Source organism: Centropristis striata, chromosome 12, assembly GCF_030273125.1.
Source record: "Centropristis striata isolate RG_2023a ecotype Rhode Island chromosome 12, C.striata_1.0, whole genome shotgun sequence".
Classification (NCBI taxonomy): Eukaryota; Metazoa; Chordata; class Actinopteri; order Perciformes; family Serranidae; genus Centropristis; species Centropristis striata.
The window spans coordinates 36613992-36635076 of NC_081528.1; the positions used below are offsets into that span (position 1 = coordinate 36613992).

Consider the following 21085-nt stretch of genomic DNA (forward strand, 5'->3'; position numbering starts at 1 on the left):
AGCCACACTGAGGTCCTCTGTAATGTGAATATGTGTAATTTGAATGTCACTATAACTCATTGATTAGAGTAGCTTTCCTATTACATTATCAGAAGTACAGTCCGACAGGGAAGCATTTAACGTGTATATTTTGTTGATCTGTCTTTATTGTAACCTGTGTATTTTATTCTGTGGAATCATTGTGAAATGTAGACACCTTTGCATGTGGACACAAGCTTTGTGAGAACATATCTATTGCACAAATAAAAGCCAAGTATGCCGGGCTTTGAAATGACTGAAACATCACGTGAAATGACAAAACATATAAACATCTAATCTTAACGTATCTTTTTTATTTATATCAAATACAATGCACAGTTACAAAGAAGAAGAAATGAGATACAGAAAGATAAACAATGCAAAAAATAAAATAGAAGTAAATAATATTAAAAAAAATTAAATAGAAGAATAATTAAATGGAAAAGAATGAAACAAAAACAAATTAATAAATTAATAAAATAAACAGACGCAAGATTACATGTTAAAGACATTAAAGGCAGTGCATATGTTCTTTTTTTGTTTTGTAGACAACAAAAAGAAATTTGTTATTTTACTTGAAAACTTACATTTGTGTATGTGGTATTTGGCAAAAAGAGAAATTAAATTTATAAGAAAATATGCATCATCATCCTTCTTTTTGTGATCAAAACAGCCAAATATGACTTATCTTTATAATGCAAAAGTAAAACCAGTGAAAATATTTGTGTTAACAAACGAGGCAATGTCCTTCCAGAGTTTGTATGTGCATTCTTAAGACCAAAATAAATGTGTGATAGTTTCAGGGTGCAGAAACACAAAAAACACATTTCCACCTCATAATCTTAACGTATCTTTTTTTTTTTTTTTTTATTATAACTTTGTTTCACAAACATCAAAAATATACAATTCATTACAAAAGAATTTCACATGTATAATCTACGCCGGGGGGAAGGGCTTACAATAATATATTTAATAGTTCACAAATATCAACTGTTTTGATAGCTTTTTGGTTATTGGACAATTTAATAGAGGGGATGTACTGCCTGAGATCATGGTGAAAGGCAACAAAAGATGGTTTTCTTCTAGCAAATTTGCATTTATGAATATGAAATTTCGCCATCAGTATGATCAGGTTTATAATAAATATTTCGTTGAGTTTTTCTTTATTTTTGTCGAAGAGCCCAAATAGTACATCCCTCCAAAACAACTTAAAATCTTTCTATCTTAATGTATCCTGACGTATGCATAAAGACGACCGACGTCAGAAGAACGCGCTCTGTGATTGGTTGAACTACTTCCTGGTCCCCTGTCGTCCATACATACACGTGAAGGTCAGCTACAGAGCCATAAGGCAGTCGAAATTGGAAATAAATCGCCTTTCCGACCCCTTTACAGCAAAACATGGAAGGCCAGGGAGCGACAGCAGACCCTCAGCTGCAGCACTTCATCGAAATCGAGACTCAAAAGCAAAGATTTCAGCAGCTGGTGCATCAAATGACGGAGGTTTGCTGGGTGAGTGCAGCTTCACGCTAGCAGAGCAGCGCTGCAAATGTGTTTTTTACACACTTGTATGTAGGTTAGCTAGAAATTATGCTGAACATGTCTTATATTAGCAAAAGTTTTTTTAGGTGTTTTAATCAAAAAGGTCTTAATGTATCTAATAGGGACATTAAGTCCTCCATATGTCACCCCGGGGTCGGTCATGTAACCTTTGCTTTACCTCCTTCAACTTTACTACAGCAAAACGTTATTTTTTACCTTTTGTAAAGGTTATATATATATATATATATATATATATATATATATATGTGTGTGTATATATATATATATATATATATATATATATATATATTTATATATACTTATATATACATTTATATATATATATTTATATATACTTATATATACATTTATATATATATATATAAATGTATATATAAATGTGTATATAAGTATATATAAATATATATATATATAAATGTGTATATATATATATATATAAATGTGTATATATATATATATATATATATATAAATGTGTGTATATATATGTATATATATATATATATATATATATATATATATATATATATATATATATATATATAAATATAAATATATATATATATATATATATATATATATATTTATTTATTTATTTATTTAAATGTCTCCATGGCGTTACATGAGGCTACTCTCTGTCCGGACCGATACATGTTAGCAAAACAAACGTTTAACAGTAATATTTTTTTTATTTTTTTTTATTTATTTATTTTTTTAAATAAACTTTATTAAGGCAGTTGGGTGGGGTGTAATACAAAAAAATACATCAGAACGTCGCCAGGGGGTTTCAATAAATCATAAAGAGGTTGTCATACAAAAATATTATAAAAATTACAAATATTCAGAGTTTTAGCAGCTTTCAAATTAGTAGAGTCTTTAATAGAATTAATATACTGCTTGGTTTCACTTATAAATATAGAAAAGAGGGGATTTTTTTTTGTGTATCGAGATTTATGTATGTGATATTTTGCCAATAGTATAATTAGATTTATAATGTAATATTGATTTTTTTTTTTTGTGTATGGGAAGTCAGTGAAACCAAACAGTATATTTTCAAAACAAAGGGACAAATTAGGTTCAATTGAAAAAAAAAAGGAAGTTACAAATATCTTTCCAGAACTTGGACGAAAAAGGGCAAAACCAAAATAAATGAAAAATACTTTCAGGGTGTCCTTCACAAAAAAAGCAATTCAAATCTAAGTTTAACAGTAATATATCTCCTCAGACTGTGTGGTCCCGCACCCGGCCTGCTGGAGCAGCGCCGCGGGGAAGAGTGAGGACATGTTGGGTTCAAACGTTGGTTTCGTCCGTTAGGAACATTTTATCCGGCCGGACTAAAAGCAGATGTATTTGAAATGATGTTAATACCTTCAGGTGCACAACCTGCTATTGTACATTGGGTATAAAATAGTTGTAAGTCCCTCTCCGTTTGTGACTTGATCACCGGAGGTCACAGCCGGGGCAAGGCCGTTACTCTAAGGCAGTAGTTCTCAACCTTTTTGAGTCGCGACCCCCAATTTAATATGCATGTTGTCCGCGACCCCCGCTCACTGAACACAATCTCACAAACACAGTTCAGATCACCCAGAAAAGAAACAAAATGACCAAAAAAAGGAAACAAAATGACCAAAAAAGACACAAACTGACCACAAAATGATAAAAAAAGACACAAAATGACCAGAAAAGACAAAAAATGACAAAAAAAAAAGACAGAATGACCAAAAAAGACACTAAATGACAAAAAAAAGACACAAAATGACAAAAAAAGGAAAAAAATGACCAAAAAAGACACAGATTGACCACCAAATGATCATAAAAAGACACAAATTGACCACAAAATGACCAAAAAAAGACATTAAGTGGCCAAAAAGATGAAAACACATTAACACTTTAACACAGTGGAGACAGAGCTGACTTCCAAAATGATTTGGCGACCCCCAGAAATCATCTCGCGACCCGAGAATAGCTGCTCTAAGGTACCACTACTTAAAGGGACAGTTCAGCCCAAAATCAAAAATACATACCGTCACACTGTTAAAATAATCGCCCAAGTCATTTTTTGTCAAAATTGTTTTGCTTTTTTTGCCCGAAGATCAGATCATGTGATTTTACCCCTTTAAAATCATCACTTCTTTGACAATTTGCTACATTCATAGGCATCAGATAAGAACCCAGCAATGGATAAATATAAAGTGGGAATTTCAAAATAAAGGCCTAATTTAATGACATTTTCATATTGCATCATTAATCAATCAGACAATACAAAACTACTGTTTGCAATATACCTCAATTCCCTTTTCTTTTCTCTCTCTCCAGGAGAAATGTATGGATAAACCCGGGCCGAAGCTGGACTCCAGGACGGAAATGTGCTTCGTAAACTGTGTGGAGCGATTTATTGACACCAGCCAGTTCATCCTAAACAGACTGGAACAGACTCAGAGGAGCAAAGGATCGTTCTCTGAGAGCATGTCGGACTAAAAACTGTCCCTGACAGATAAGACACATGCACCACCGCTACGAGGACGTTGGGTCCTGACACAGCTGTCTGTAATGAACGGTCGGTTCAACTGGAAAAAAAGAACATCAAGTGTTACTTTTGATACAAGTGCCTCATTTTAACACGATGTATGGATGCACAAGTCTATTTGTCCTCCACTTATTGTCATCTGTTACTAGTGGTGACCACATGTTTTTGTCAAGTCAGTTCACTGGTTAAACTGTGAAACTGAGCTTGAATGTGTTAATGTCCACTGCTGTAAGAAGTGGGTTAAGAGCAGAAAGGTGGACTTATCTGGGACATCCAGCTCCAAGGACTTCACCACACACACACTGCAGCAATTTAAGAGGAGTAACAATGTCTTGGATGAAAAGAGGTGACTTTCTGAACTGTACACATGCAATAAATGCCAAATAATTCTGTCCATCTTTTGAAAAAGTGTAGTAAAGTAATGTTTTAATCAGCACAATCAAGGACACAGGTTAAGTTAAATCAGTTATGTTACAGCTTGGCACATGTTGGGGAAATAACCCACACAGGAAAATAACATTCTTTGGTGCAGTTTGTGTACAATACTGAGGTATTACAGTAACTCATCAGGGAAATTACAAACTTATTCATCAACAGGTGATTGAAAAGCAATTGGCATTTTTTTTTTTTGCCTTTACACTTGTCTTACATTTGTACAATACATGCTAAGGTTAAAAGTGCAAACTGATGAATAAGGTTGTTTAAAGTAACAGAAGGCACAATCTGGTTTATGCAGCCTTACATTCAACCTTCAATTATTATTTTTAAACAAAAATGTACACAGCAGTGCAACAAACATTCACAATAATATAAATTATACCTCAGATTATAATTCTGTCCTGTCTTTTTTTTATCTAAAGATGTAGCTGTACCACCATGTTCAACTAAGAATTTAAATAATATCAAATCCAGTGTGCTGACAGGAATGTTGAGCTCACTTCAGGAAACTTCATACAGTGCAAACTGTATTGTAGATGTAAGACTCTAAATTAAGATTTTTTAAAGATAATTTTGTAAACTAACTTGCCATGATCAAACCAAACGCAAAGCACATTTCTGTCTTATTACTGGTGCAAGTTTGACCCCAAGATCATTTATATTTATTCCTGTTAATCGCAGCAGTGTAGATACCAAACTACACAAGCTCTGTCTCAAGTGGCACTTTCATGATCGGTGTGTCGAAAGAAATCAAATATTCACTTTATTAAGCAAACCACATATTGTCTAAATGTGATTTACTACAGCCATATGAACCCAAACTAAACACATTTTGCTATGATTTATTTGAAACAAATAGATGCCGAAATAACTACATAATACCAATTTGTAAAAAAAAGTCTTACAAGCAAACTACTTTTAACCCTCTATGGTAGGCATTATGATGCCAGTTAGGAAATAAATGTTTGGAGTGTTTTTTGTTGTTGTCTTAAAATAGACTAAATCAACATAATCTGAATAAATTTTAGTTTTTGGGGTTTGTTGCCCGTAGGCAACATTATACCATAATGGTGCACAAGTGAAATAGATAATTTTTAATTTTAACATCATGTATTTAATAAACATGTGTAAAAGATTCAGTAGCTTCAACGGTACAATACATAACATTTTAAATTAAAAACATAAAAGGAACTGTTTTTCACTGGTTTCTTGTCTGAATGTTGCCTGTAGGCAGCATTGTACCATTGAACCAACGACCCATTGAAATGAATGTCTTCAACAGAAAGTGTATGAAACTATTAAAAATGAAGGTTTACTCACCTATTAGTAGGAATATATTTTTTTCCAGATGGAAAAGGGCCAGAAAATGAGGTTTTGAGTGATTTTTTGTGGCACAAAATGGCAAAGCTATTTTCTTTGGAAAATTAAAGCATTGCTATTGGTTCCCTATACTCTTCCCCCTTTTTTAAAATATCGCATCACTCAAAAAGATGCATTGTAGAAATTTGACAGGCCAAAAATGGGTATGTTGCCTGAGGGCAACACCGTACCATAGAGGGTTAAAATGCTTGTTTTGTGAATCTATCTGCATATCGACGCTATGGAAGATAATCTCTAAGATGATCAGCTCTAATGAGGCAGCATCACATGAATTCTGAAAGTTGAACAATTTTTTAATTGTGAGTATTTTGCAGGTTTGCTTCACCCGGCCCGACTTTGCATTGACTTTGTAATTTTGCTGTGGGACAAATTAGCTTTACGTTTGGTGTGAACAGATCATAAGGCTGGGGTATGATGCTCTAAAGCAGGGGTGTCAAACTCAAATACACAATGGGCCAAAATGTAAAACTTGAATAAAATCGCGGGCCAACATTGAACAAATAAACCTTTTAATATATACCAAACATGTTTTGCTTTAGCATTAAATATGGAACCAGCAACGCTTCTAAACATACAATATATAACTAAATAGTGCAGACATGCAAAATCAAATTTCAAATAAAAAACACATCAATGTCATTAATTTATTAAATAAAAATTAAATAAAAATCGCATGCCTCTTTTCTATTTGCATCCTTCTGATTTAAATATCAAAATAAACTTTTTCAACAGGTTAATAAATTTATTTTCTCCATTTTTGGGAAGGCGTAGCTGGGAGACAGCTCTAGCTTGAGGTTGCTATGACGACTGTCACAGAGGAGCGTTTCTGGGTCCTGTCCTGATTGACGCGCCAAAACAACAGCAGGGCATTGTGGGATTTGTAGTATTAGCGGTAAATGCACCGTATAATACTGGCGGGTCAGCTTTTATAGTACAATAATAAGATAATAATTTGGTATTACCTCGCGGGCCAAATAAAATTACACTGCGGGCCAAATTTGGCCCACGGGCCAGAGTTTGACACCCCTGCTCTAAAGCTTCTGAATTGTGATAAGGAAAGTAGTTAGAAGGCTTTTGGTTCTTCTTAAGGTGCTCTTTGGTGCGTACCCCAGCCCCCCTTTGAGCCTCCTTCTCTGGGCAGTTTAATCTCATCCTCTGCTTGTGCTTCGTGGCTGGGAAGAGCCACGTAGGGCTGCTGCCCCCAGTGAAAGCCTTGAGGACCCTTCCTCAGGTAGAGTGGGAGGGAATCACAGCTAAATGTAATGTCCTTAAAGGCGTGGAGGAGGAAGATCCCCAGAATGATGGTGAGGAACCCGCTAATTGTCCCCACTATCCCGTCAGTGGTCATACTCAACCACTCCTTAAAGAGGATGGCGGAGCAGGCCATGACGGAGGTGGTGAAGAAGACGTAGTAGATGGGCGTGACTATGGAGGTGTTGAAGATGTCGAGGGCTTTGTTCAGGTAACTGATTTGAACGCTGATGCAGATTGCCAGGCAGATGACTAAGGACCAGAACAGGGGTTCCTTCAGCACCGCTGTTCCCGCAAACAGCTCCTTAATGCCAATGCCCAGGCCCTTGACACAAGACACAGACAGGGAGCCAATCACAGAGCAGATCAGGATGTAGACCAGCACACTCTTCTGTCCGAACCGCGGAGCCACGGCAAAGATTAGAACCAGGCTGCTTCCCACAACGCACACAGCAAACACAATGAAACCTAGTGGGAGCATTCAAGAAGGAGTTAGTACCCGTCCATCCCTTACCTGGGACTCCGTTTCCACAGCAAGGTTAATGAGAACACACTGATCATAAAGGTGGTCCTAGTGGCGTGCCATATCGTATCGTTCACGATAATATCGGTATATTTTTTTTATGGTTAAAAAAAATGCATATCATGATATTGCCAATGTTCCTACTTCTTGATGTAGTGGTAAAAGTGGTTTTAATCATCAAAAGCTACTATTACTCCCTCTCGCTTAACACATGCAGCTTTCAAAGTAAGAGCACAGTGTGTTAAGAGAATCCACCACATAATTTACAAGAAGCAGTGATGGAAGAAGTATTCAGATTCCTTACTTAAGTAAAAGTACTAATACCACACTGTGAAATGACTCCACTACAAGTAAAACTCCTGCATTCAAAACTTACTTTAGTAAAAGTACAAAAGTATCAGCATCAAAATGTACTTAAAGTATCAAAAGTAAAAGTACTCGTTTTGCAGAATGACCCCACTCAGATTGTTTTATATATTCTCAATATATGATTTGATGATTATTATTGATGCATTTATATAAGGAGCATTTTATTTTCTCAAGGTAGGGCTCATTTTAACTATTTAATATACTTTTATGAGGTCTAATTTAGAAAATGTCACTTTAAACTTTAAACCGATGATGTTTTTCATGTTAAATCCTGATCTGAAAAGTAACTAAAGCTGCTGGCTAAATGTAGTGGAGTAAAAAGTACAATATTTGCCTTTAAATGTAGTGGAGTAGAAGTATAAAGTGACATAAAATGGAAATACTCAAGTAAAGTACAAGTATCTCAAAATTTTACTTAAGTACAGTACTTGAGTAAATGTACTTAGTTACATTCCACCACTGACAAGAAGACTGTCAAAATAAGATGCCTTAAATAAAACATACAAGAACCTTTATTCTCCTTTACAAAATTCATTAAAATATTCCCCCGAAACCCCTAAATGGTTATTTTTATTATTGCTGATACTCAAGAGTAAATTTTTTTTTATTTGGCAACTGTTGAGATTTGCACTTCAAACTACATGTTAGATTTTTATTTATTGATACGGACTAAAAAAAATCATATTTTCTATATCTTTTTAAGTATTTCCTAATATGGTCAAGAATATCGTCATCGCAAAAATAGCCTGAAATATCGTGATATTCTTTTAGGGCCATATTGCCCAGCCCTAGGTGGTCCTACCAGGGTCTTTGAGCTTCTCCGCCATGGCGCTAAGGGAGGCCACCTCCTCCTCCTGCGGGGCGTGGATCACCATCACGGTGGAGCCCAACACGCACAGCAAGCAGCCGATCTTCCCGTGAACATTCAGCCTCTCGTTCAGGAAGTAAGAGGAGAGCACGGCACTGCAAGGAAAACATTATGCAGAGTTAACTCATTTTGTTTCTACATATTAACCCATTGAGGCCTAAAATGCCTGTAAAACCTCTGGGCGATTTTAAAATCAGCCCCTAAAACCTGAAGTTTTTCTGGAAATTCAACAGAAGTGTCAACGCTTCTACTAAATAATAGATTTTTCAGCCTCTGTAGCAGATAGAAATGAAATTCAAAAAGTATTTGAGAGCTTATACAAATGCTACAAAACGACGTATCTGCTTTCCAGGCTTCAATGGGTTAAATTCATATCCAAAAATGTTGGACGCTGTGAAAAACATGATAAAAAACATAATGCAATGATTTCAATTTGCATTTGAATACAGTACAAAGACAAGACATACATACATTCTGAATTTGATGAATCCTGTTGTTTGTTTTTTTTAACTTAGTTTTTATTTAAGTTTCATTCACAATCGTGTACAGAATCATATTCAACATACAGTACAGGCCAAAAGTTTGGACACACCTTCTCATTCAATGTTTTTCCTTTATTTTCATGACTATTGACATTGTAAATTCATCAAAACTATTAATGAACACATGTGGAATTATGTACTTAACAAAAAAGTGTGAAATAACTGAAAACATGTCTTATATTCTAGTAAGCAAAGGGTGGTTACTTTGAGGAATCTAAAATACAAGACATGTTTTCAGTTATTTCACACTTTTTTGTTAAATACATAATTCCATATGTGTTTATTCATAGTTTTGATGCCTTCAGTGAGAATCTACAATGTAAATAGTCATGAAAATAAAGAAAAACGCATTGAATGAGAAGGTGTGTCAAAACTTTTGGCCTGTACTGTATTTGCGGTTTCATACACATGGTGACACTTATGGTACATCAAAAAAAAAAACAGAGACTATAATGACAAAGAAAAATATAAATTAAAATGGAATAAAAGAAATAAAATTATATCAGTATACCCAAAGCAGGGCTCCACCTTTTTAGTGAATATATGTTTTTGAAGTCTTAAGGAGTATGTTATTTGTTCCATTTGATATATTTCCTTTATTTTTTCAGACCACATACTATATGTTGGGGGGTCAGGCTTCAACCACCTTACTGTGATGCATTTAATTGCTGTTGCTAGTAATATCTATAAAAGATATTTTTTGGCTCTTCCTTCAATGCCTTTTGGTAATAGACCTAGTAGGGCCACCACTGGATCCATGGTAATATTTCCACCAAATATTTTATTAACTGTTTCAAACACTTCCTTCCAGAAGTGTTTTATATTGGCCTTTTTTGAAGACATCATGGTTGTTGCCTGAAAGATCCTTTCCCCAAATTCAATTCATTTCCTTCCCGTATGATGCCAAACAAAATGACCAAAAAAGATACAAAATGACCAAAAAAAGACACAAAATGGCCAAAAAAGACACAAAATGACCAAAAAAAGACACAAAATGGCCAAAAAAGACACAAAATGACAAAAAAAGACACAAAATGACCAACAAAGACACAAAATGACTAAAAAAAGACACAAACTGACCAAAAAAAGACACAAAATGACCAAAAAGGGAAACAAATTGACCAAAAAAGACACAAATTGACCACAAAATGACCAAAAAAGACACAAAACGACCCAAAAAAGACACAAAATGACCAAAAAAGACACAAAATGACCAAAAAAAGACACAAAATGACCAAAAAAGACACAAAATGACTAACAATAGACCTAGTAGGGCTACCATTGGATCCATGGTAATATTTCCACCAAATATTTTATTAACTGTTTCAAACATTTCCTTCCAGAATGCTTTCAGTTTTGGGCATAGCCAATGAATCCTGTTTTGATTGACATTTTACATAGCATCATGATAATGCATACGTTTTGGAGAGGCTAGAAATATCAGTATCACACTACAAAAAATGTCTGCTAAGTCTTGATAACACCAGTAGCATGAAGAACTGCAAATTAAAACTCAAGAAAAAGACAATTACCTTACAAGCACGCTCAATGCTCCAAGAGGAGTTACCAGTGTGGCCGGCGCAAACGCATATGCAGCGAAGTTGGCGGCCTCCCCAGTTCCCACTAGAAATAAACATCACCATCAGTATGCACACAATTCATAGCAGCTGCAGCTGGTTAAAGGTTGGAAAAGTATTAAACCCACATGTGCAAATGTGCTATTTGAAGGAATGTGCACTTCAAGCGATATGGTGTGGGTGCTGCACCAACTGCAGCGTCACCAGCTAAAATACCAAACCCACAACAGCCTCATTTCCACTTTGAAATGACAAAGACCACAATGTTTCAGAGCATGGCTGGTAAGGAGTGTCACCAAGTAAGAAAAAAAAGAAAAGCAGCTGACCATGCCACCCATTATGCAGAACTGAGTCTGCAAGTCACTCACTTGAAATGAGTCCTGCCCACCACAGCCATTCTTTCAGGTAAGCATACCCCCCCTGACCTGTGAGGGACAGAAAACAAAAAACACAGTCAAATAAGTCAGATTCAAAGTGGGAGGATCATTAGCTTCTTTCACTGAGAATGCACTTCATCTTAAAATTAGATACATTCCTCCCCAGTGATATATTTTACAGTGGTGAAATGCAATTTAGTACATTAACACATTGTTTAAATACTTTACTTTAATGCTTTACTTGAGTATATCCGTTTTATTCTACTTTATACTTGCACTCTGCTACATTTCAGAGGGAACTATGAACTATATTTAACTGACAGCTACAGTATAATTACTTTACACATGAACATTTTACATGCAAAAATGACCATCTTACAAAATATAATGTACTGTTGCACTATCCATCATTATACAAAGTAGTTAAATGAGCTCTAGCTACATCAGTTAACAGTTGCTCTACACATTAATACAAAGGAACATTAATATAATTGATCAATTGTCTTTTTTTGATCATATATTCGTTGTTTTTTGTCGTTTTTTTAAACTCAGTTGCTCAGTGCTTGCACTTGTTGCTATGCCGATCAAATGAATCAAGTAAAATAGCCTAGATTAATACAAAAACACAAATAATCAACCCTATATGCTAGTATAACACCCACGTGACTCACAGGAAGAGTCATACTGCAAACTGAATACTTGTAAATACTTTGGGTTATGACATGGTTATGACACTTTCATATTGCATACAAATAGGTTAACTGACGTCACTACTTACCACGCCTTGGTGACCTGAGTAATTTCCAGTGGTGGAAAAAGTATTCAGATCCTTTACTTAAGTAAAAGTACTAATACCACCCTGGTAAATTACTCCACTACAAGTAAAAGTTCTGCATCCAAATCTTACTGAAGTAAAAGTAGAAAAGTATCAGCATTAAAATATACTTAAAGTATGAAAAGTAAAAGTACTCGGGTTATGCAGAATGGACCCACTATAATTGTTTTATATATTCTAAATATATTATTACATTATTTGTATTGGTGATTTAATGTATGCAGTGTTTTAATTTTGTAAAGATTGGGCTCATTTAATTACTTAATATACTGTTAAAAGATTTAATTAAAAAAACGTCTAATCACTTTACATTGATCATATATATTATGTTAAATCTCGACCTGAAAAGTAACTAAAGCTGGCAGCTAAATCCTGGAGTAAAAAGTACAATATTTGCCTAAAAATGTAGTGGAGTAGAAGTAAAAAGTTACATAAAATGGAAATACTCAAGTAAAGTACAAGTACCTCAAAATTGTACTTAAGTACAGTACTTGAGTAAATGTACTTAGTTACATTCCACCACTGGTAATTTCTTCCATGGCTGACCTTATGAGTGTGCTAAAGTGTAGTTTTATTTTTATATAAAGCTGACTGTACCTGCTCGCTGGGAGCCCTTGCTGGCCAATCGCAGGAGGCCTTTCTTCTTCAGGATGAAACTGGCACCGATGAAAGCGCTCGAGCTCACAGCCAGAGAGAGACCGATGTAGAAGTCCAAACGGTTCACTTCCATCTGAAATAACACATAGCACAACAATACACAATTCATTTCCTTCCCGTATGATGCCAAACAAAATGACCAAAAAAGACACAAAATGACCAAAAAGGGAAACAAATTGACCAAAAAAGACACAAAAAGACCAAAAAAAGACACAAATGGCCAAAAAAGACACAAAATGACAAAAAAAGACACAAAATGACCAAAAAAAGACACAAAATGGCCAAAAAAGACACAAAATGACAAAAAAAGACACAAAATGACCAACAAAGACACAAAATGACTAAAAAAAGACACAAAATGACCAAAAAGGGAAACAAATTGACCAAAAAAGACACAAAATGACCAAAAAAAGACACAAAATGACCAAAAAAAGACACAAAATGACCAACAAAGACACAAAATGACAAAAAAAAGACACAAAATCACCAACAAAGACACAAAATGACCAAAAAAGGAAACAAATTGACCAAAAAAGACACAAAATGACCAAAAAAAGACACAAAATGGCCAAAAAAAAGACACAAAATGACCAAAAAAGACACAAAATGACCAAAAAAAGACACAAAATGACCAACAAAGACACAAAATGACTAAAAAAAGACACAAACTGACCAAAAAAAGACACAAAATGACCAAAAAAGACACAAAATGACCAAAAAAGACACAAATTGACCACAAAATGACCAAAAAAGAAACACTTCAAACACTTCCTTCCAGAATGCTTTCAGTTTTGGGCATAGCCAATGAATCCTGTTTTGATTGACATTTTACATAGCATCATAATAATAATAATAAGTTTTTGGAGAGGCTAGAAATATCAGTATCACACTACAAAAAATGTCTGCCAAGTCTTGATAAACACCAGTAGCATGAAGAAAACTCAATTACAAACAGTCGAAGACCATCTAACAAAAAAAACATTTTGTGTTCCTAAATAAATCATCTTAAATTAAGAGACGAAGCTTTAGAAAACTTATAAGTCATAAGTCGAGCAGACACCCATGTTTAACATCACATGATAGACTCACTCTCTCTACGGCGACGCTGTTAGCCTTTTAAACGGCTAAAGATGCCCATATATGGTTAACGGAGGACCTCTCTAACATAATTCTGATTTAGTTTGGTCTAATTTACTATTTAAAGCGCCTGTCACACCAAAGACTTTGTAAACTTTTACCTCCGTTATCACGTCAGCCCCATGCGTCGTAGTGAAGTTGAGTGGCAACAGGAAGTGGAATAGCTGATTGGTTGGCCGCCGCCCCATTTCGCAAGCAAGACCCGCCCTACGCTGCTTCTGATTGGCTCCCTCCGATATCCTTGTTCTAATATTAACCAATCGCAGTCCTCATACTTCGAGGAGGGCGGGTCATGATAATAGTCCTGTCACCTATGTTGATGCAACTTCTCATGAAAAGTACAATTCTCATAATGGCAAAATATGATATACACACATTATATATTATACATTTTTATAATATATACAATATATAAATTAAATTATATATACACAAAGTCAATTTTTTTAATGCCTTTTCTGATTAATTTATAAAGTTATATTATAATTCCCTTAAATATCGTCACCCTGTTAAAATAATCTAACTCATTTTTTTCAAGTTTTGCAGGAAACACAAAAAACTTAACCAAAAGTGTAACATATGACATTTATTGATCATTTCACTCAAAAGGATGTAAGAAAGGATGGCTATTGGCAAAGTAATAACACTGTGTGTAAATTATGTAACTTAAGAGAAATAAATGACTGATGCAAAATTATGCAATTTTTTTTTCAACACTTTATTTTGAAGGTGTCTACATAAGAGTGACACAAGCCTGTCAGAAACATGACATGACAAGTATCATGAGCATTAATGTTACTTCAAAGTGTCATTAATGTTCACGACACATCCCATGTCATGTTTATGACACGCTCATGTCACTCTTATGTAGACACCTTCAAAATAAAGTGTTACCATATCTTGCTTAAGTCACAAAGGCATGTTCAAAAATTGCCTAAGTCACATTTTATTTCGACTTAGGCATAATAAATCCGCTTAAGTCACACACTTGACATAGGCCATTACCTTAAAGGGGTAAAATCACATGATGTGATCAACTGAGGATGTAGGTGATTTTACCATATTGGAGATATAATGTAGTACAATGCACAGTACTACTATGTAGTGGCACTAGTACTAGTAGGGTACTAGCACCCTACCACCTGGTGTTTTAATTAGTTTATTCTCCAGACAGTGGTGGTTCTACACAGGGGCCTCCAGGGGCCACTGCCCCTGTGAAGAAGCCTTTGGCCCCTGCTGTGGCCCCTGTGTCAAATTCATAATAAAATGATCAATTTATAACGATCAACAATGGAACAATTCTAACCTTTTTTTTGTTCAAACAATATCTTATTGTACACAAAAGAAACCCAGAATGTGAACATTGTATAATAGTTTAACTCTATGAAGTCTTATAGTCTATTTTGTCCATTTTTTAAAAATCCTTTTCATGTCTTTGTAAGTCATTTTGTGTCTTTTTTGGTCATTTGTGTCTTTTTTAGTTATTTTGTGTCTTTTTTGTCATTGGCGTCATTTATGTGTCTTTTTTGTGTCTGTTTTAGTTATTTTGTGTCTTTTTTTTGTCTTTTTTGTGTCTTTTTTTGGTAATTTTGTGTTTGTTGTTATGTCTTTTTTAGTTATTTTGTGTCTTTTTTGTCATTGGTGTCATTTATGTGTCTGTTTTAGTTATTTTGTGGTTTTTTTTGGTCATTTTGTGTCTTTTTTTTTGTCATTTTTATGTCTTCTGTGGGGTTTTTTGTGGTTATTCTGTCTTCTCATTTTGTGTCTTTTTTGGTAATTTTGTGTCTTTTTCAAGACATTCAAAGATTTTGAATGCTTAAATATCATCTTTGCCATTTTTTCATGTGCTAATGTGCCCCTCTAATTAAACACTGGCCCCTCCTTGGCCCCCACAGTTAAACTGGTCTAGAACCGCCACTGACTCCAGAGTATTTCTAATAACCTTTTCCTATTTACCAGAAAAAAGTCATAATTGAGGAGAATAATGATAGTCATTCTTCTCCTTCTCCTAAGTTATTAGGGGAAAACTGATGCTTCCTACATCCATGTTCCCCATACATCCTCCTAAAAACGTCCTTTACGGTGAACAACTTGCTTTTGTCGGAGCAGTCAAGACAGATTGAAGTAAATTAAATTAAATGAACCCTTTAACTGAGACAGAACGCTTCAAAAACATCCCTCGCAATCTGATTGGCTATCGATGATCGTCACACACTATGCGGCAGTTTGATTGGACGAGACATTGTTGACGATAGAAACCGGAAGGAATGCTAACCTTGACAGGCCAGTTAAACTCATGTGCTGCTGGTTTGAAGGGAAAGACTCTTAAAATGCAACATTTCAGTCACTTTAATGGATAACATGAACCAGGACTACTCTAAGGACTTCCGGTGTTTTCCCGATAGTAATTACGTATCTCTGCTTGTATGTTTTATATGCGAAAACTCAACATTTTAGCGAGCTAAATTAACTCACAACATTGTTATTGCAGTCTGTGGACTGAGTATCGGTCAGTGGTCTTCATGCATGCTTTACAAAGATGAGAACTTCTTTATTGTTTGTCACAAGAAGCTGTGCGGCTGTTCACAGACTGCAGCAAAGCCCGTTTTTCTCACCAGTTTCAGCTTTATGGAGACACATCAGCTCTCAGTCCTGCAGAGACGACAGAAGGAGTTTCTACGTCACCACTCCTATCTTCTATGTGAACGCTTCTCCTCATCTAGGACATTTATATTCAGCTGTGATAGCTGACTGCTTACACAGATATAAACTACTTCAAGGCTTCAACTCACAGTTTGCAACAGGTAAATCCCAATTTAACAAAATATACAAGTGGATTTCACCGATGATGCCATTAATTGACAACTATTATGATGACTTAATCGTTTCGTCCTTTTGTAAACAAAAATATCATATTTCTTTGTGGGTTGGTTATAGCACTAGAACATCTGATGTAATGTATATACAGTGTATATAAATATTTGTTATTTACCACAGCTGTAAGGTGCTGAAAAAAACGTTGTGCCTTTTAAAATGCTTGAAATTAGTTTTTGACTTTTCTAATTGTTGATTGATTGTCTTTATTTCGAACATGCAAGTAAAAAAAACAAGTTTAAATATTAATAGATGAATAAATAAAAAACAAAACAAAAAAGCAAAAAAAAAATTGAGAAGACAGACACTTTCTGCAAGCTCGAAAGGGAGTAGGAAGAAGTAAAAAAACTTATCGAGTCCTACCCCTTAACAGGTCTATATCTATATACATATATATATATATGAATAATCAATATAGTCATATACAAATATTATAAACAATTATATATATATACTATAAACAATTTATATTACATTGTAATTACATTTACTTTGAAAAAATGTGTAAGAACCCTAAATAATAATATGCTCCACTTCCTGTCATTTCAGGCACAGATGAACATGGCTTGAAAATCCAACAAGCTGCTGAAGCTGCAGGAAAAGACCCTCTGACCTTCTGCACCGACGTGTCTGAGAGATTCAAACATCTCTTCAACAGCTGCAACATTTCATACACAGACTACATCAGAACCACTGAGCAGAGACACCGTCAGGCCGTGAAGCATTTCTGGTCGGTGCTCTGGAACAAAGGGCTCATCTACAAGGGCAGTTATGAAGGCTGGTACTCCACGCAGGATGAAAGCTTCCTCACAGAGTCACAGGTGGCCAGTGCTTTGGACTCATCGGGGAAGGAGATCAAGGTCTCGCTGGAGAGTGGCCACAAGGTAATTCAAGCAGAATTTGGATCATTTTTAGTGGAGGAATAAGTGCAAACTTCAAAGTAGGATTCTGCTGATTTTACAAGATTATATATCAGCTTGAGCTTTAAGACGACAGAGTTAAAACAGAATGGGGGCGAGGTGTGTTTACCAGGCAGAGAGTGCTGAACAAAAAGGAGCTATTGAGTTGCATTATGGAATCTTGTTTTTAGGGACGAAAACTCAGGATATCTCAGACCCTGATGCAACGATTGTCAGCACTCTTGTTTTATATATATTTGTTTGTTTGCAGAACAAAATTAAATAAACAACGTTAAAAAAAAGATATGTTTAAGTCAAGCTGATGTCTTAGACACAAAAGAATGATCCCGGTCATTTTCACACAGTAGTAACAGGCTTACAGCTTATTATTATCCTAAGTTTCTTTTGTTCAGACAAGGGAAAGTAGATGTTTTTTTACCTGACATGTTTCGACTGACATCTTCAGTCTTCTTCAGAGGTGTCAGCTGATCGCTGTGACGTATCTTTTGTGGAGTTCCTCATGAAACATCAAAAAAACATCTACTTTCCCTTGTCTGAACAAAATAAACTAAAGATAATATTCAGAAGTAGACAAAATGAATTTGCTGGAAGGCTTACAGCTTATTAATTTAACACTGGTATCAGGAAGCCACACGGTAACAGAGGATACCTAAACCCCAGGCATCACTATGGAGACTGACAAAGTCAGATTAGTGCATCACTACTAGCAGCACCTCTTAAAGTTACTATTAACATGGTTATGATCACCATTTCATTATTGGCAACAGTTGATGGCGTATTTCCCAAAATGTGGAACTATTCCTGTAGAAATCCAAACCTATTTATACAGCCTACCTCTCCAGGTCAGAGCTGCACAGTCTGTTGAGCACTTTAAAACATTATTAAAAACCTATTTATTCTCCTTGGCGTTCAGTCCCAGCGAGGAAAGAATCCTTGGCTTTCTTTTTTACTTTTTTACCCTTTTATTTGTCTTTTTTTTTATCTCTAACTCTGTTTTGGATTGAGTTTTTATTATTATTTTATTCTATTTTATTTTATTGTTTTACTGTTTTTAGTATTTTATTGTTTTCATTGTTTTTATTTATACCTATTTGTGTATGATTTATTCTATTTTAATAACTGTACAGCACTTTGGTCAACTGAGGTTGTTTTTAAATGTGCTCTATAAATAAACTTTGACTTGACTTGACTTTACTATTTCAGTCACAATAACTTCAATCATTACTTTTTATTGCATAGTTATATCCTGTCTGGGTCTGCTATGTGTTGTGTTGTGTGTGTGTTGTCTCCTCTATTTGTATCTTACCTATGTTCTTACTGTCTTTTATATTTGTATTTATTTTTAATTTTTTAGGGACTACAGATGCAAACTAGCAGCCTTGCTATAATGCTCCATATTTACAAAGATGTTTATCGATGTTCATTAACCCATTGAAGCCTGGAAAACGGATACTTTGTTTTGTAGTATTTGTATAAGCTCTCAAATACTTTTTGAATTTCATTTCTATCTGCTACAAAGGCTGAAAAATCTATTATTTAGTAGAAGCGTTGACACTTCTGTTGAATTTCCAGAAAAACTTCAGGTTTTAGGGGCTTATTTTAAAATCGCCCAGAGGTTTTACAGGCAGTTTTAGGCGTCAATGGGTTAATGTGCACTGTCCCTATCCAAAAATAAAGTATTCGTAATTGAATTTCCACTATTTTGCAGGTGGAGTGGATGAAAGAAGAGAACTACATGTTCCGTCTGTCTGCGTTCCGGTCTCAGCTGCTGGACTGGCTCAGAGAGAGTCCTCGGGCCGTGCAGCCGGAGCGTTTCCACCGGGACGCCCTCCTCTGGCTGCAGGAGGACCTCCCTGACCTGTCGGTGTCCCGCCAGCGAAGCCGCCTCCAGTGGGGCATCCCGGTCCCGGGTGATCCAGAACAAACCATCTATGTGTGGCTAGATGCTCTGGTGAACTACCTCACAGTCGCCGGCTACCCAGATAAACACGAGCAGCGGTGGAACGTGGCGCACCACATCGTTGGGAAGGACATCATGAAGTTTCACGCCATCTACTGGCCCGCTTTTCTCCTCGGGGCTGGTCTGCCGCTGCCTCAGACCATCTATGTTCACTCTCACTGGACAGTCGGAGGAAAGAAGATGTCTAAAAGTCTGGGTAACGTGGTGGATCCTCTTGAATGCTCAAAGACGTTCACAACTGACGGTTTGAGGTACTTCCTCCTGCGTCAGGGCGTCCCAGACTCAGACTGCGACTACACAGACGACAAAGTTTTCAAGCTGCTCAACGCGGAGCTGGCCGACTCTCTGGGGGGTCTGCTGAACCGCTGCACTGCTCCGGCTCTGAACCCAGATCAGGTCTACCCCTCTTTCTACCCTCAGTCCTTCCACAGTGAGCAGGGAGGCAGGGCTGTGGCTGAAGACTACCACATGGTGGAGGCAGTGAAAAGCCTCCCAGCGGTGGTGCAGCAGCACTATGAGAGCATGCATGTGTACAAAGCTCTGGAGGCCATCAGCGCCTGCGTGAGGCAGACCAACGGGTTCGTTCAGCGCCACGCACCGTGGAAGCTGGATAAGAGGGACAGTAGAGACCAGCAGTGGCTGCACACCATCGTTCATGTCACCTTTGAATGTCTGAGGGTTTACGGCACGCTGCTGCAGCCGGTAGTACCAGGGATCTCCAACAAGCTGCTGTCCAGAATCTCGGTGAAACCAGACGAGAGGAGCTGGGAGCATGCTAACTTCCTGCCAAGGTTTCAGGGACTGGACTGTCCGTTTGAAGGGCGAGAGCTGGGATCGGACTCTGGAGTGCTTTTCAGTCGCTTGGAACGTCAGAATATTGATAAACAAAAACCAAAGAAGGCAAAAAAGTTGAAATAAGGAATTGTTTATGTGCCCTGATTAATCAATAAAGATATAAAACATCTGTGGCTGTTTTCTCTCAAGCATTGAGTCCTTCTACATAGGGGTGAGCGATATGGCCCTAAAAGAATATCACGATATTTCAAGCTATTTTTTGCGATAACGATATTCTTGACGATATTACGAAATACTTAAAAAGATATAGACAATATTTTTTTTGTCTGTATAAATAAATACAAATCTAAAATGTAGTGTGAAGGGCAAATCTCAACAGTTGCCAAATACAAAAAAAATACTCTTGAGTATGAGCAAATAATAAAAATAACCATTTAGGGGTTCTGGGGGCATATTTTAATGACATTTTGTAAAG

The 21085-nt window shown here is 36.0% G+C and overlaps 3 protein-coding genes across 3 annotated transcripts; 2 read left to right on the plus strand and 1 right to left on the minus strand.

The window, feature by feature from the left end:
• The first annotated feature begins 1309 nt into the window (after nt 1-1309).
• On the plus strand, nt 1310-4501 carry timm8a (translocase of inner mitochondrial membrane 8 homolog A (yeast)). Its single transcript, XM_059346159.1, has 2 exons — nt 1310-1530; nt 3897-4501. The coding sequence occupies exons 1-2, from the start codon at nt 1420-1422 to the stop codon at nt 4056-4058; spliced, it is 273 nt and encodes a 90-aa protein (XP_059202142.1). The 5' UTR covers nt 1310-1419; the 3' UTR covers nt 4059-4501.
• A 15-nt stretch (nt 4502-4516) lies between these two features.
• Nucleotides 4517-14218, minus strand: zgc:101583 (uncharacterized protein LOC494104 homolog). Its single transcript, XM_059346156.1, has 6 exons — nt 14163-14218; nt 12865-12997; nt 11424-11480; nt 11011-11101; nt 8871-9031; nt 4517-7644 (listed from the first exon to the last, which is right to left on the minus strand). The coding sequence occupies exons 2-6, from the start codon at nt 12995-12997 to the stop codon at nt 7010-7012; spliced, it is 1077 nt and encodes a 358-aa protein (XP_059202139.1). The 5' UTR covers nt 14163-14218; the 3' UTR covers nt 4517-7009.
• Nucleotides 14219-16282: 2064 nt separating this feature from the next.
• Nucleotides 16283-20795, plus strand: mars2 (methionyl-tRNA synthetase 2, mitochondrial). The gene is made up of 3 exons (XM_059346151.1): nt 16283-16865; nt 17485-17819; nt 19564-20795. The coding sequence occupies exons 1-3, from the start codon at nt 16601-16603 to the stop codon at nt 20731-20733; spliced, it is 1770 nt and encodes a 589-aa protein (XP_059202134.1). The 5' UTR covers nt 16283-16600; the 3' UTR covers nt 20734-20795.
• Nucleotides 20796-21085: the final 290 nt, after the last annotated feature.

Coding starts and splice junctions, on each gene's coding strand:
- mars2 (XM_059346151.1), top strand. CDS start 16,601: ATGAGAACTTCTTTATTGTTTGTCACAAGAAGCTGTGCGGCTGTTCAC. Junction 16,866..17,484: donor CAACTCACAGTTTGCAACAG/GTAAATCCCAAT, acceptor CTGTCATTTCAG/GCACAGATGAACATGGCTTG. Junction 17,820..19,563: donor CGCTGGAGAGTGGCCACAAG/GTAATTCAAGCA, acceptor ACTATTTTGCAG/GTGGAGTGGATGAAAGAAGA.
- zgc:101583 (XM_059346156.1), bottom strand. CDS start 12,997: ATGGAAGTGAACCGTTTGGACTTCTACATCGGTCTCTCTCTGGCTGTG. Junction 9,032..11,010: donor GCATTGAGCGTGCTTGTAAG/GTAATTGTCTTT, acceptor TTTTCCTTGCAG/TGCCGTGCTCTCCTCTTACT. Junction 7,645..8,870: donor GGAGAAGCTCAAAGACCCTG/GTAGGACCACCT, acceptor TGCTCCCACTAG/GTTTCATTGTGTTTGCTGTG.
- timm8a (XM_059346159.1), top strand. CDS start 1,420: ATGGAAGGCCAGGGAGCGACAGCAGACCCTCAGCTGCAGCACTTCATC. Junction 1,531..3,896: donor AAATGACGGAGGTTTGCTGG/GTGAGTGCAGCT, acceptor CTCTCTCTCCAG/GAGAAATGTATGGATAAACC.